Genomic DNA, 12,601 nt, shown 5'->3' on the forward strand with positions numbered 1-12,601 from the left:
CATTTCCATGCAAAGTCCCAACTTTGGGTTTTTCTCCCCAGGCCCATTCTGGCCTCTCCCTCTCACATGTGTGTCCCCCTCCCATCCAACCCTTTCCTTGGGGTGGGTGGGGAAGAAGCCCTCATGATGTTTGAGAATTCTGATCAGAAAAATGCAGAAAACCAAACACAACCCCCCCTGCATAAATGACCCTACTCTTGCACTGGAGTAAAGACCGCTGCATTCTAGGAGGACTCAGGCAGCGTCCTTTCACCCCATCAGGCAAGCCCCAGGGCAGAAGCGGCCTGCCCCAGACTGGGGCAATCCCCCCAGAGCCCCCACCGTCCCACTATCATCCCAATCTGGACAATCTTATCAAAGTTTCCAGTCATCAGACTCCAGGGCCCTTTGAAGGAAGATCCAGGGTGGAGTCACACCCAAAACGCCTCAAGGAGCCGCTGGCTTTGTCCCTCCACAAGGGTCGGGCTGGATTGACCGGCGGGGGCACTGGACCCCACCTGGATAGCGCCATAAAAAAGGAACTCATCCAGTCCCCGCTGGAATGGAGCCGGGAAGGGCTGGGAAAGTTTGCGACACTCCTGATTAAATCAGGGAAGGGAGGAATGGCCAGGCACGCCCGGAGACCCCCTTCGGGCAGACTTTTGCCTCGGAGGAACCGTCGTCGTAGTGGGGGGGGGGGTATTCCAGCCAGAACGCGGCCGTTGGAAAATGCAAAAAGCCCCCCACCCCACCCCACATCTCCCAGTGCAGCCGCAACTCCAACCGGCTCTGCTCCGTGCTAGGGCACCCGAGTCGGACGCTGCGTTTTGCGCAACACTGGGGGCAGCCTCTGCCCCGAGGAGCACGCAGACCGCGCTGGGGGGGAGGAGAGGAGGAACAGCTCGGAGCCCCCACGCCAGGGCAGGGGCGCAAAGGGGTGAGGCCGGGAGGACTGCAGGGCAGGGGGCTGCGAAGGGGCGCCCAGCCCAGATGTCCTCCTCGGCCACAGAAGGCGGCGGAGAGAGAAGCGAGCGGCCAAAGGGCCTGCCACGACTCCCCCCCCCAAAAAAAAAGTTATCCCGGTTTAAAAACCTTTCGCCTGCGGGGAAGAAGCCCAGGTAGCCCCCCACCACCACCATCACCCCCCCGTTCCCAACACAGGGGCCGTCGAGGACTGACACACACACCCGGCCCACGGGGTCAGCCGCGCGCACTTCTCGAACCCGGTACCAGCTGGGAAGTTGGCTCCGCGCGGGGCTTGGGGGGCTCCGGCTGCGGGGGAGCGCGATGCTGGCGCCCAGGACCTCTGCGGCGGCTCCCCGGGCCAAAGAGGCGTCCCGTCGGCTCACCTTCGCCCACCCGCTCCGGCCAGCACCCAGGACGCCGCCCGGGCAGGGGGGCACCCAAGTTTTTATACCCCGCGGTTCCAGCCGCCCCCCGGGGGAGGGGCCACGAGCCACGCCCCTCCCCTGCTTGCCCCGCACCTACCGCGGAGTAAGTTACCTCGGGAGCGCCGGGCCGGGGCGGCGCCCTGCGGAGGGGCTTCCTCCCGAGTAAGCGACCCGCTCCCCGGTGCCGTAGGACGCGGAGAGCCGCGGGCGGGCGCTCCTGCTTCCCGGCGGGGGGCAGAGCGGGACTGGGGGGTCCCCAAAGGAGGGGGGGCTCTTCTGGCTGGCCAGGAGCCCCCCTGCCCCGACGGCAGGCCGACGAGCCTTCAAGGGGTCTGCCTAGCCCCCGAGGGCGGGGTCCTGGCGTGGGCTCGAAGGAGGGGGGCGCCCAGGGTGGGCCGGTGAGCGCCCCACCGGCTGGGACCGCGCAGGTGCCTCTGCGCCAGGCCAGGGGAACCCCTCGGGGCTCAAACCCGACACCAACTCACGTTTTGCTGGGGTCGAGGCGCAGGCTGGGTTTTCCAGCCGCCGGGGACCTTTGCGCGCAGGAAAAGGAGGATAAACGTGTGTTAAAAAACCTGGGGGGGGGGTCCTCTTTTGCCCCCGCCCTACCCCACGGGCTGCCGTCCAGCCTTGCTTCTGGCACCCCAGAGGCGAAACAGAAACCCCCGACCCCCAACACTGAGGCCGACCCTCCTCCTCCCTCCTTACTCACAACCAAGTAACTTCTGCCCCAAGTCCCAGCGGATTCCTGGTGCGTTTCAGCTGCAGGCGCCAAGTCACCGGGGACGTTCCCGGGAAAGGCAAACCCGGGCCCTCTTGCCCAACGTGGGTGGGGGTGGAGAAAGAAGGGAGCCACCCTCACCCCCCCCAGTCTCACAGTGACTACCCAGTATTGTAACCTCTTGGGCCGGCTTCTCTCTGCTACTTACAGGCAGGAGCGGTTCGCATTTCAGCAAAAGGAAGGATTTTGGGGAAATGCCACTGCTCTTGGGCCTGCAGGAAAGCCCTCCTGGCTCTCAGGGCCTGGTCCCCTTTGCCCCCAAAGTCTTGGCAGAAGGTAACTGACCCTCTCATGTGACAGGAAGTTTCCCCAAAGGAGGGGTGCTCTTCTGAAAGGTCAGGGGATGGCCAGGAGGCCCCAGCCCAGGCAGACTGGCTGATGTACTTGTAGTGGCCCCCATAGCGCTGAGACCTTGTCCGTCCATCCTCTGAGTCCTTCCCTTGAGCTCTTCCACCCCCTCCCTGTCCAAATCAACCAACTCCCCAAACCCCCTCCAATGTGGACTGGGGAGCCAAGCCTTGCTCAGAGGGGGGGGGGGCCTGCCTTTTCTGCTCTGGTTACTCCAGAAAGTGCTAAATGCCCAAGGGTGCTGCATCTACCCACAGACAACACCAGAGGCTGGCCTCAGCCCCCCAAGCCAAGGCTGGGTCTTCTTGCAAGGGAGGGAGTTTACTTAACAGATCTTCATTTTCCATCCACAACAGCCCTTCATTTTGGATTAACCCAAGCTGCAGAGGCTACTCTGGAACAAATGCTGCTCAAAAGCAGCAGATCTCTCCTCTCCCTTCAGGGGGCCAACTGCTGGAGGGATCCACTCAGCTCTTGGAGGAAGCAGAGGCATTCTGCTCCTCCACCCTCTCTTGCTGCTGTGCGTTGTTCAAACCTTCGGGCAGTTGCAAATTCTGGCCAAGTAGTAGCTGCCAATACTAGGGTCTTCAGGAGAGACCCAGCTCCAGACTCTCCGCTGGTACAGGAAGTCTTCCTCGTGTTGACTGGCAACCGAGACTGGGGGGGGGGGGGGATGTTGCTACTTTGCTGGTTCTCCTGGCTGTTTCAGGGCTTTCAGCAGAGCAGAGGCATTCCTGCCTGTAGGGTGGGATTCCATAAGATGACAGCGGGGCCTTTAGCTCTGCATCTGAGCAAGGATGTCAGGAGGGGCTCCCTGGGCCTTGTTTTGCCTCCAGCGCTGTTTCTACAAGACTACCAAAGGTTGGGGGCTGAAATGCCAGGGGGTGGCTGCGATTCCCCCAGGTGCCGAGTGGATGCCAGGAGGCAAGTGGCGGTCTTGGAGGAGGTGTAAAGAGCTGAAGATCAATCCAGAGGTGCTGATGGTGGGGATGCTCCAAACTGGGAGGAGGGGGTTATGGCCCAAGATCGCTGAAAGGCCCTCAGAAGCCATATGAACCTGTCTCCTGCCTGGAGACTTGCCTCAGGGATCCCTGGAAGCAAGGCGGGTAAGAGTTAGAGACAGGGCTTTCCTGGTGGTGGCATGTCTTTGAACCACCAGCCCTCTTTCAGTGGAGATTCAGCATGCCAGCTAAAGGCCTTTGCTTTGTTGGAATATGGTGGTGAGGGGGAGGTTTTGCCGCAAAGCTGCTCATTGTACTTTTTGTAATTGTATTTTCTAGAGCAGCCGCTTTGAACAAAAAAGCGACTGTCACAAAAAGTTTGAGACACTCTCTGTTCCCCAGACTCCCTTTTTGTCTGTATGGAGCAACTCATCTTGTCCAATTGCAAGTTCCTCGTGGGCTCCCCACAGAAGAAAAACCTCTCTAGAAGTGTGTGTGTGTGTGTGTGTGTGGGAGTTAAAAGAAAGCGCCCAGAAAGGAAACCGGTGTGTGTGTGTTATGTGCTTGTGATGACCAGACCCCATCTCCAATTGTCCCCAGTTCACTTCCAGCTTTGTGAGGAACCACTGACCACAAAGTACCTACTTGCTGTTATCTCACTCTAAGGTCCAGAGCTTATCCCAGGGGCTGTCTTCCCGTAAACTGTGCTTCACCCCTATGAGAGAAGGTGTGCAAACCTGGAACTCATGAAACCCGAAGTGGTCAGAAGCAGATCAAGCATGATGCAGAACACCTTTACAGCATGCAGGGGTGACTATATTCCACCAATGTGTACTTAAAAAAACCTGTCCGCATGCCAGAACTTATGAAACACCACCTTTGATTTGTCAATTTCATTTAAATTGAAATTATTGTAATCACTTTTTCCCAAAGGACATCTATTCAGAAGCTATCACATTAAAACAATCTTCTCCATCCTTGTATAAAGTGAGCCCCCCCCCCCAAGAAATGTGTATTTATTTAAGGTATTTATAGCCTGCCTTTCTCACTGGGACTCAAGGCAGATTACACAAGATGAATCAATACAATCAACAAGATGGGACATTCAATAAACAGGGCGTTAGGATTAGGACTGTGGTCACTGTCAGTGGATAAAGGTTTCTGTTAGAGCTGTCATTAGCCCCTGCCAAATCATTCTGTATTCATGATTTCACAGGCCTTCTCAAAGTCTTCCATCTCCACACACATTTTGGGCTGCTAATTCAGAATTTATCAGCCACAAAAGCACCAGGCTTCTTAGTGCGGCTGATGCAGGCTATGAAAAACACCTCCGTGCACAAGAGGGGGAATTCCAAGAGAAGTGGGATGCGGAGGGGGGGGAGGCTTTTGCTTAACTGACTTTTTCAAAGTGAAACTATGCAGGTTATCTTATGCTCAGAGCGCTGTGGGAGATGGAGGCACCCAATCTCCAGCAGACAGAAAACCACACAAGGCAGCCACACAAGCCCATTCAAACACACATAGCCAAAGAAGCCGTACACCTTTCACTAAGACCAACCCCAAAATTCACACGTTCAGGAGCAACCTTTCACGTGCACCAGAACTCTTCTGTGGTCTGGACAATAAGCAAAACTGTTGTATTTTTGCTTGATCAACAACCCGCCAAAGGCTTGCTCCCTTTCGGTTACTGCTGTTATTTGTTGATTTTACATCTACTAGGTGATATTTCAATGGTGAGAACTGTTGCCTGCAAGATGTACCTTTGAAGGAAAGTCATGCTGGATAAGTCCACAGGGACAGGCCCTTTTAACTATCCCATCAGTCAAAGAAGCTTGTTTGGTGGGCACACAAGAAAGGGCCTTTTCGGGGGCAGCCCCACAATTATGGAATAAACCTCCCCAGGGAGATGCACCTGGCCCCCTCACTCTCAATCTTTCGTTGAAGCTGTTTTATTTAGGATTGCATTGGGTTAAGTTTACTAACAGTCCTGAACTGAGATTTTAAATTTGGGTTTTAACTTTTAAAATATATTTTACCTACGATGTAAACTGCCCTGAGGTCCGTAAGGAAGAAAGGCAGCAAATACATGTTTTAAACAAATAACGGATACCACAGCACCTCACCAGAACACCCAAACGGGTCTGACGCTCAGCTATGCTATCAGGAGTGTCACGGGGCCCCGGCTCCTGTGGGACAGTATGACCACAGACATGCCTCCCCACCCTGCCATCCACAAACTGCTCAGGCCCAGAAAAGCATCACCTCATGAAGAAGCCTGGCTTGCGCTCAATGGGTGCCTGATCCCCGCCCGAAGCAGCAGATGCTGCTGTTCTACGTACACCCGCCACTCAAGCACCCCGGCTCTTAAACACACGCCCATGCGCGCGAGCACACACAAGTACACACCGGACCTCCACAAACCAGAAAGGAGATAGCACACCACTGTTATTTGCAAAACTAGAATTTTGACTATTTAAAAAAAACTTGCACCCAAGTTAACACCACATCTGAGAAGGGAAAACAAACAAGAACCACCCCACAGACATATCTCATTACATGAAATTCAAATCCTTTATACAATACATTTCACGGCTGAACCATCACTAGAGTTAGTCACAGCAGGTCTGTCCAGAAGAACAGGAGGGGGGGGGGAATAATGAAGCATCCCAATGCAAAATACTGTTGTGTTACAAAAAGAAAAAGACAATATAAATAACTTCTCTGTTTAAAAAAGGTAACAAAATGAATCAGTAGTCATTCTTGAAGGGCGGAGGGATGGGGGGGACCTCCTCCCAAGCCTCCAGTTACGTAAAAATTTTCACTAGCCTGAGGCCACCCAGGTGGGGTGAGGCACTGAGACAGGTGTCTAGCCCCCCCTCCCCTCCAAGAGCTTGTCCCTTGGGCCCACACTGGAAGTTTTCTTCCCACCTCTCATCTGCCAGACAGAGAGATCCATGGGGAAGGGAGGGTTTTGTGGAGAAGAGTTTCTGAACTCCCCAAACATTAGTACAAAGAACAAGAGATTCAAAGTCTTTCCCTCCACAGCAAACATGTAGTGTTTCACATCCTTGAGGACTAGTGCCTTTAACGTTTTTGTGAGTCATTCCAGACAGCAGAGCAGCCGGCTGCCCAAAGGGCGGGTGGCAGCCAGCAAATTCCAGACAGCTGCCCCCTCCCTTCCTGGTGTCATGGCCCACACAGGCAAGGTGAAGCCAGACACAGCACGGCTCAGATTTAGTGCTGCAATTGAGTTCAGATGTGGAGCAGCCCCGGCTTTTTAGCCATGGGCTGGATCCAGGCCCAGTGAGCTGGCAAGGGCACAAGATCGGTCCCCACCATGAGGAACCAGTTGTAGTGTTTTGCGTGGCCACAAAAAGGATTCGGTTCCGAGGTCCAAATGGAAAACTCTGTGCCCCCAACTGACCTCCCTGCCGAGCACACAAGCGGGGCTGAGGATTTGTGTTCGAGAGGCAAGCTAAGCAGGTGTGTGTGTGTGTGGGGAAGCACGGACCAGAGTAAGTAAGCCAGCCACCCCTCCTCTGGCATCCCACAGAGGAAAAACACCTTTCAGCCACCAAGATGGAAAACCCCACAAGCACAGAGGTAAGGGGGCCGTTTGGAAGTCCATGCTGCAGGCCTTGGCTGTGTGAGGGGGCGACACTTTTCAAAGGAAGCAACACGTCAGAAACACGGAACTGGGAACACTTGTCCAAAAGCTCCACCCGGAGGCTAGAAAGAAGTTTACATATCTCGGAATTTGCTTTCCCACTATATAGCTTCCCTGGGGGAGCAGGCGAAAGGCACTCTACCATCCCCACCCCCCGGGGCATTCCTTAGCCATATTCCCCAAACAAATCTCAGAGATGAAAAGTGAAACCCTACAGGGGCATTTCCTCCGGTGGCATGTCCTCCTCTGAGAAGGAAATGAGCCAACAGAGGCTTTTTGCACAGAGATCCCTGAAAGCTGGGCAAAATCCAGATTTCATTGTGGTGGGGGGGTTGGGGAGGAGGATCTGCAGGGATCAAACGCCTATTATTGGAGCCCCTTAAGGAAAGGGGGTGAACGAAAAGATATGACAGTGTGAAGGAGTTGCACAACATACACCCTGGAGTGCCCCTGTTCTTTTAAAAACAAAAACCATTCTCTGTCATTGTGCATGCAGAAGAGCCCAAACTGTACAGCATGCAAGGACAGGGTGTGGGGCCCCTGCTTGGGGGGGGGGGGAAGAGTCCTCCTCTGTTTCCCTTCTCCATCAAGGCAGTTGCACTAATTCCAAGAGGTGTCTCCCCACCATCACCCTGCCTCCTCCCAAGTCTCCTGTAGCCCAAGAGCTCAGAGGAGGAACACTGCCTCCACCTCCCTTACTTTACTGCCCCCGGGGGCACAAGAAGAACAGCCTGCTCCAGAACCAAACCAGAGCAGCTCATGGGGTTGTATGGGTGGCAGGCCTCAGAGGCCCACGTCTCCCATTCCAAAGGTTGGTGTGGAGGGGAGGGCAGTGCTGGGCAGGAGCACACAGCTGGCCAAATGCTCTGGCCCCAGCGGTCCCACAGCGCTGCCAATACATTGAAAGCACCCAGTCTCCTGCTCTCCATTCTGCAGACCCCAACGAGGCTCTGGTCATTTTATCTGGGAAGGGGTAGCCTAGTCGCCACGGCTTCCTGCCAGGCTCCGTCCCAGGCTGACAACATCCACGCACCACATTTTAGGAAGACAGCAAAGGGCGAGACTGCTGGGGCCTGAGCAGCAAGCGATCACCCCACACTGCTACAATGCCAAGCAGAAAGCCGCAGGAGACAGAAAGCGTGTTGCAGGGGGGTGGGGGGTGGAGGGACAGCCACAGCAACTTCCTGCCGGGCCTTTGGTTGCACGTCACAAGGGGGCTGAGCCGGCTGAGAGAGGCAACTAGCAAGCCAGCTCTTTCTGGGGCCAGAGGGAGTCCAGGGCTTACGATTTGACGCTGCCTTTCCAAGGCAGACTCACTTGGGCTGCAGACCGTTGCTGCCTATCGCAGACCTGGAGCAGCACTTGGGGGCAGGCGGCGAGGAAGCTCAGAGGCCCCCCCTCCCCACCGCAACATCATACCAGAGTGCCACCCCACCCAGCCTGAGATCTGTTTCCTTCGCGGCAGCAGGATCCCTGTCCTCGGCAACACTGGAGCGCCCATGGACCGCAAGCTCCAAACAAGAGCATTACTGCAGAGTCCAAGGCGTGATCGACCCCACCCCCCATCCCCATGAAGAACAGCAGCTGAGTGGCCCCCACCTGGCTAGGCAGGCAAGCTAGTTCTGGATTCGGACACAGAACCTGACAGAGCCACCTCTGGCAAGGAAGGGTCTGCACTCCTTCTAACGGAACGCGGCTTCAGGAGCCAGGAGCCTTGTGTCTCATTCATTTCCTCCCTTCCCTCAAAACGAGAGGAAGCAACATTAGCCGTGCCCTGCGTTTCCCTCCACCAGAGATTGTCATCAGCTCCAGGTCCACTCTTCCTTGGCTGGGGACGTCTGAAGATGATCTGTGGCCCCTCCCATCTGCAGTAACAGACCCCCCCCAAGCTTCACTCGTGTGGGTGTGGGTGACCTCTGCGTGGTGCACCCATTCCCTATGGCCCCCACCAACTCCGTATGCAAAATCAGGAGAAAGGCTGTGCTGCTGGAAGAAGAGAAGGGGGGGGATCAGTCTCCAGAGCCCGATGCTGGAGATGCCCTTTGTGTTTCGGCTCCCCTCTGCCAAGACAAACAACGAGGTGGCTATCGGAAATGGTCCAGTCTCTTAAAATGCAGAACCAACCGACGAGAATCCCTCCGCAGTCCTAATCCCACCTCACAGCTCAGTAGTACAGAAAGGGGTGCAGAAGGGCCCCCTTCCAGAGATGGGGGTGCAGTGGCGGCAGGCAGGCGGAATGGGTCTCCAGCTAGGGGACCTGCTGCTCCAGTCTCATCAGCAGGACGAAAAAGGCCAGCCCTTGTCGGGCGGGGGGGAGAGGGGGCAGGTCCCCCGCTGAGCTGCTTTGGCCCACCTTGCTTGGTGGGCCCGAGGACCCCGTCCCTCCAAGGGGAAGGCGGTAGGGAGACGCCCCATCATCACTGGCGGGTGGACGTCTAGCTGCTTCAGAGAACTTGCCGGGGATGCTGGCGGTTTCCCCTCTCTCCCCCCGCTCTCTCTTTGGTAGGATGTCCAGTTCCTTTGGCCCCTTTCATCTCATCCGATTCTGTCTCATCAGCGGCACGATGCAGGACGGGGCCCCGGCTTTTCCCAGGAAGGGGTGCTTCAAGAGTTCGTTCGCTGTGGCTCTTTGGGCCGGATCCCTGACCAGCAAGCGGTCAAGGAAGCCCTTCAAGGAAGGGGAAACCTGCAGAGAAAGGAAAGGCAGCCTGATTTACCAGGACGGGGAGAAGTGGGGCAGCTTCCCCAAAGGCAGCTGCGCTTCTGTGAACTGCGGAAGCACCTTCAGCCCTGGAGTCCAAAAACTTCACTGGCAGTCTGCCTTCCTTGCAGAGTTCTTCTGAGAAGCCAGAGACTCCTCCAGCCAGGGAGGCCCCAACAGGACACATCTCTTAAAAATATGCTTTGGGCCTGTCCACTTATTCGGTCTTTTTGGGAGGAAGTAATTACTCCTAGCCCTATCAATTTTGCATTAGAATTGGTTCTTGTAGGTTATCCGGGCTGTGTAACAGTGGTCTTGGAATTTTCTTTCCTGACGTTTCGCCAGCAGCTGTGGCAGGCATCTTCAGAGTAGTAACACTACTCTGAGTAGTTACTACTCTGAAGATGCCTGCCACAGCTGCTGGCGAAACGTCAGGAAAGAAAATTCCAAGACCACAGTTACACAGCCCGGATAACCTACAAGAACCAATGAACTCTGACCGTGAAAGCCTTCGACAATATTTTGCATTAGAATATTCACTGATTTTTGAGGATGCTCATGTGCGTGTCAACTACTTGTCTAACTGACGATCAAGGCAAACGAACCCTCCGTGCCCTTACTGTTGCTAAAAGACCTAAATTACAATTCTAGAAACATTTCAATGTATGGTATACAGAAGACATGGACATACTTTTAGATATGTGGAAATCTTTTATAGAAGAGTTGGCTTCGAGTCCAAGCTCCCCACGTCACTTTTCTACTCATGTCTGACGAAGCGGGATACCCTGAAACTCTTGTTGAGACTCTAAGGTGTTACTGGACTCAAAGCTAACTCTGAAACATGGCTAACCTCTGAAACGTTTATAGAAGCTCGTCTGTAGACTTGCCACCTTCGTTGTTATATTTTATTATATTTTTTATTTATTTGTTTGGGGTTTTGATTTAGAAGCCCCCCCCCCAAAAAAAAGTACAACCCCCAAGAAGGGCTGCAGCCCAAGAGGAGGGTTCATGGAAAGCCCACAGTTATGGAGGTGGGACCCCTTCCCCTCCCAAGCTGGAGCTTGTAGCTGCAGACAGCCAACAACAGCTCCCCATTCACCCTGGAACCCGCCAGCTGACGGATGCAGCCTTCCTCCTGCTGGAGGCAGAGGCAGGTGCCGCCTCTGCCCTCTGCTGGTTTGCCCTACCAGTCACGCAGCTCCAGCCCACACTGGTGCATATGCTAGGGATGCCAGGCTGAAGGCAACAGCCCCCCCACCAAGGAGGCTCTGGTGTAACAGCCAACCCCCGCCCACCCTCACCCATGGCAGATCCTGAGGGCTCGTGGCCAAGCCACGGGGCGCCTCTGGAGCTCACCCAGGAGCTCAGCCATGGTTGTCACTCCTCCACACACACCGCCCCACCTGCAGGGTGGAAGTTCTTTAACCAGGCTGGATTGCTCTCTTGCTAACCACTGGGAGATGGCCCTTGGAGGTGGAGCCCCCTCTCACCTGATGCCGCTAGCGAGTGTGGGCAAGTGGAAGGGCGGCAGCCTTCGGTCCGTCAATATTTACTTATTTACTTACTTCATTTATACCCTGCTTTCTCCCCAATGGGGACCCAAAGCGGCTTACATCATTCTCTTCACAACAACCCTGTGAGGTAGGTTAGGCTGTGAGTGTGTAACTGGCCCCAGGTCACCCACCGAGCTGCCATAAGTTCAATTACAAAGATTTTGTTCAATTGAAAAGGTGCCTGTGATTAACCAGAGATTAAATATCCATTCTCTTACCAACATCCCTCATCCTATTTCTTTGTGATTGAAAGGCTCCCCCCTTCTGAGCCCTTCCCCCAGCCATGATCTCCCCAAGGAAATGGGGGGGGGGGGAAGAGAGCATAAGAACCTAAGAAAAGCCCTGCTGGATCAGACCAATGCCCATCAAGTCCAGCAGTCTGTTCACACAGCGGCCAACCAGGTGCCCGATTGGGCTGTGGCTCAGTGGCAAAGCATCTGCTTGGCATGCAGAAGGTCCCAGGTTTAATCCCCAGCATCTCCAGTTAAAGGGACTAAGGCAGGCAGATGATGTGAAAGACCTCTGCCTGAGACCCTGGAGAGCTTCTGCCGGTCTGAGTAGACAATACTGACTTTGATGGACCAAGGGTCTGATTCAGTATAAGGCAGTTTCATGCATTATCCTGCCTGTGTTCCACAGCACCGCATGTAATAGGCATAAGAACCTAAGAAAAACCCTGCTGGATCAGACGAAGGCCATCAAGTCCAGCAGTCTGTTCACACAGCGGCCAACCAGGTGCCTCTGGGAAGTCCACAAACAAGACGACTGCAGAAGCATTATCCTGCCTGTGTTCCAAGGCACCTCACATAATAGGCATGCTCCTCTGATCCTGGAGAGAATAGGTATGCATAAGAGAGCACCCGTTTACCTTATGCACATTTTTCAGTTTGGGGGGCAAGTTGTCTCGGATCATCTTCATTGCCTTTAGGGGGGGCTCGTTGAAATAGGGGGGCTCCCCGTCGACCATTTCTATCACCATCACACCCAGGGACCAGATGTCCACCTGCAGCAAGAGACAGAGCCATGGTTCCCCACCTTTTTAGTACAGTGACCCACCAGTCCAAATTAACTTTGTACAGTGACCCATCCAGGGCTGACCTGAGGGGTTTTGGGGGCCACTATGATCTTGGCAGCTATCTCTTCCAGCATTCCATTTTCTTTTTTTTAAATATATATATATATAAAACATAAAACAAAGAATCAAAAAGAACAAATAGCATTCCATTTTCTGTAGTGCCCA

The 12,601-nt window shown here is 54.6% G+C and overlaps 1 protein-coding gene across 2 annotated transcripts in view; it reads right to left on the reverse strand.

The window, feature by feature from the left end:
- Positions 1-9,604: 9,604 nt before the first annotated feature.
- Positions 9,605-12,601, reverse strand: part of PAK4 (p21 (RAC1) activated kinase 4) — a 60,094-nt gene continuing 57,097 nt past the window's right edge. For both annotated transcript variants that reach the window (XM_056847646.1, XM_056847645.1), the window contains 2 exons: positions 12,230-12,364; positions 9,605-9,793 (listed from right to left, as the gene is read on the reverse strand). In XM_056847646.1, the coding sequence (XP_056703624.1) occupies positions 9,638-9,793; positions 12,230-12,364 (291 nt within the window). In that variant the 3' untranslated portion in view covers positions 9,605-9,637. The remainder of the gene's footprint in view (positions 9,794-12,229; positions 12,365-12,601) is intronic.

This window comes from Euleptes europaea, chromosome 3, assembly GCF_029931775.1.
Source record: "Euleptes europaea isolate rEulEur1 chromosome 3, rEulEur1.hap1, whole genome shotgun sequence".
Taxonomy (NCBI): domain Eukaryota; kingdom Metazoa; phylum Chordata; class Lepidosauria; order Squamata; family Sphaerodactylidae; genus Euleptes; species Euleptes europaea.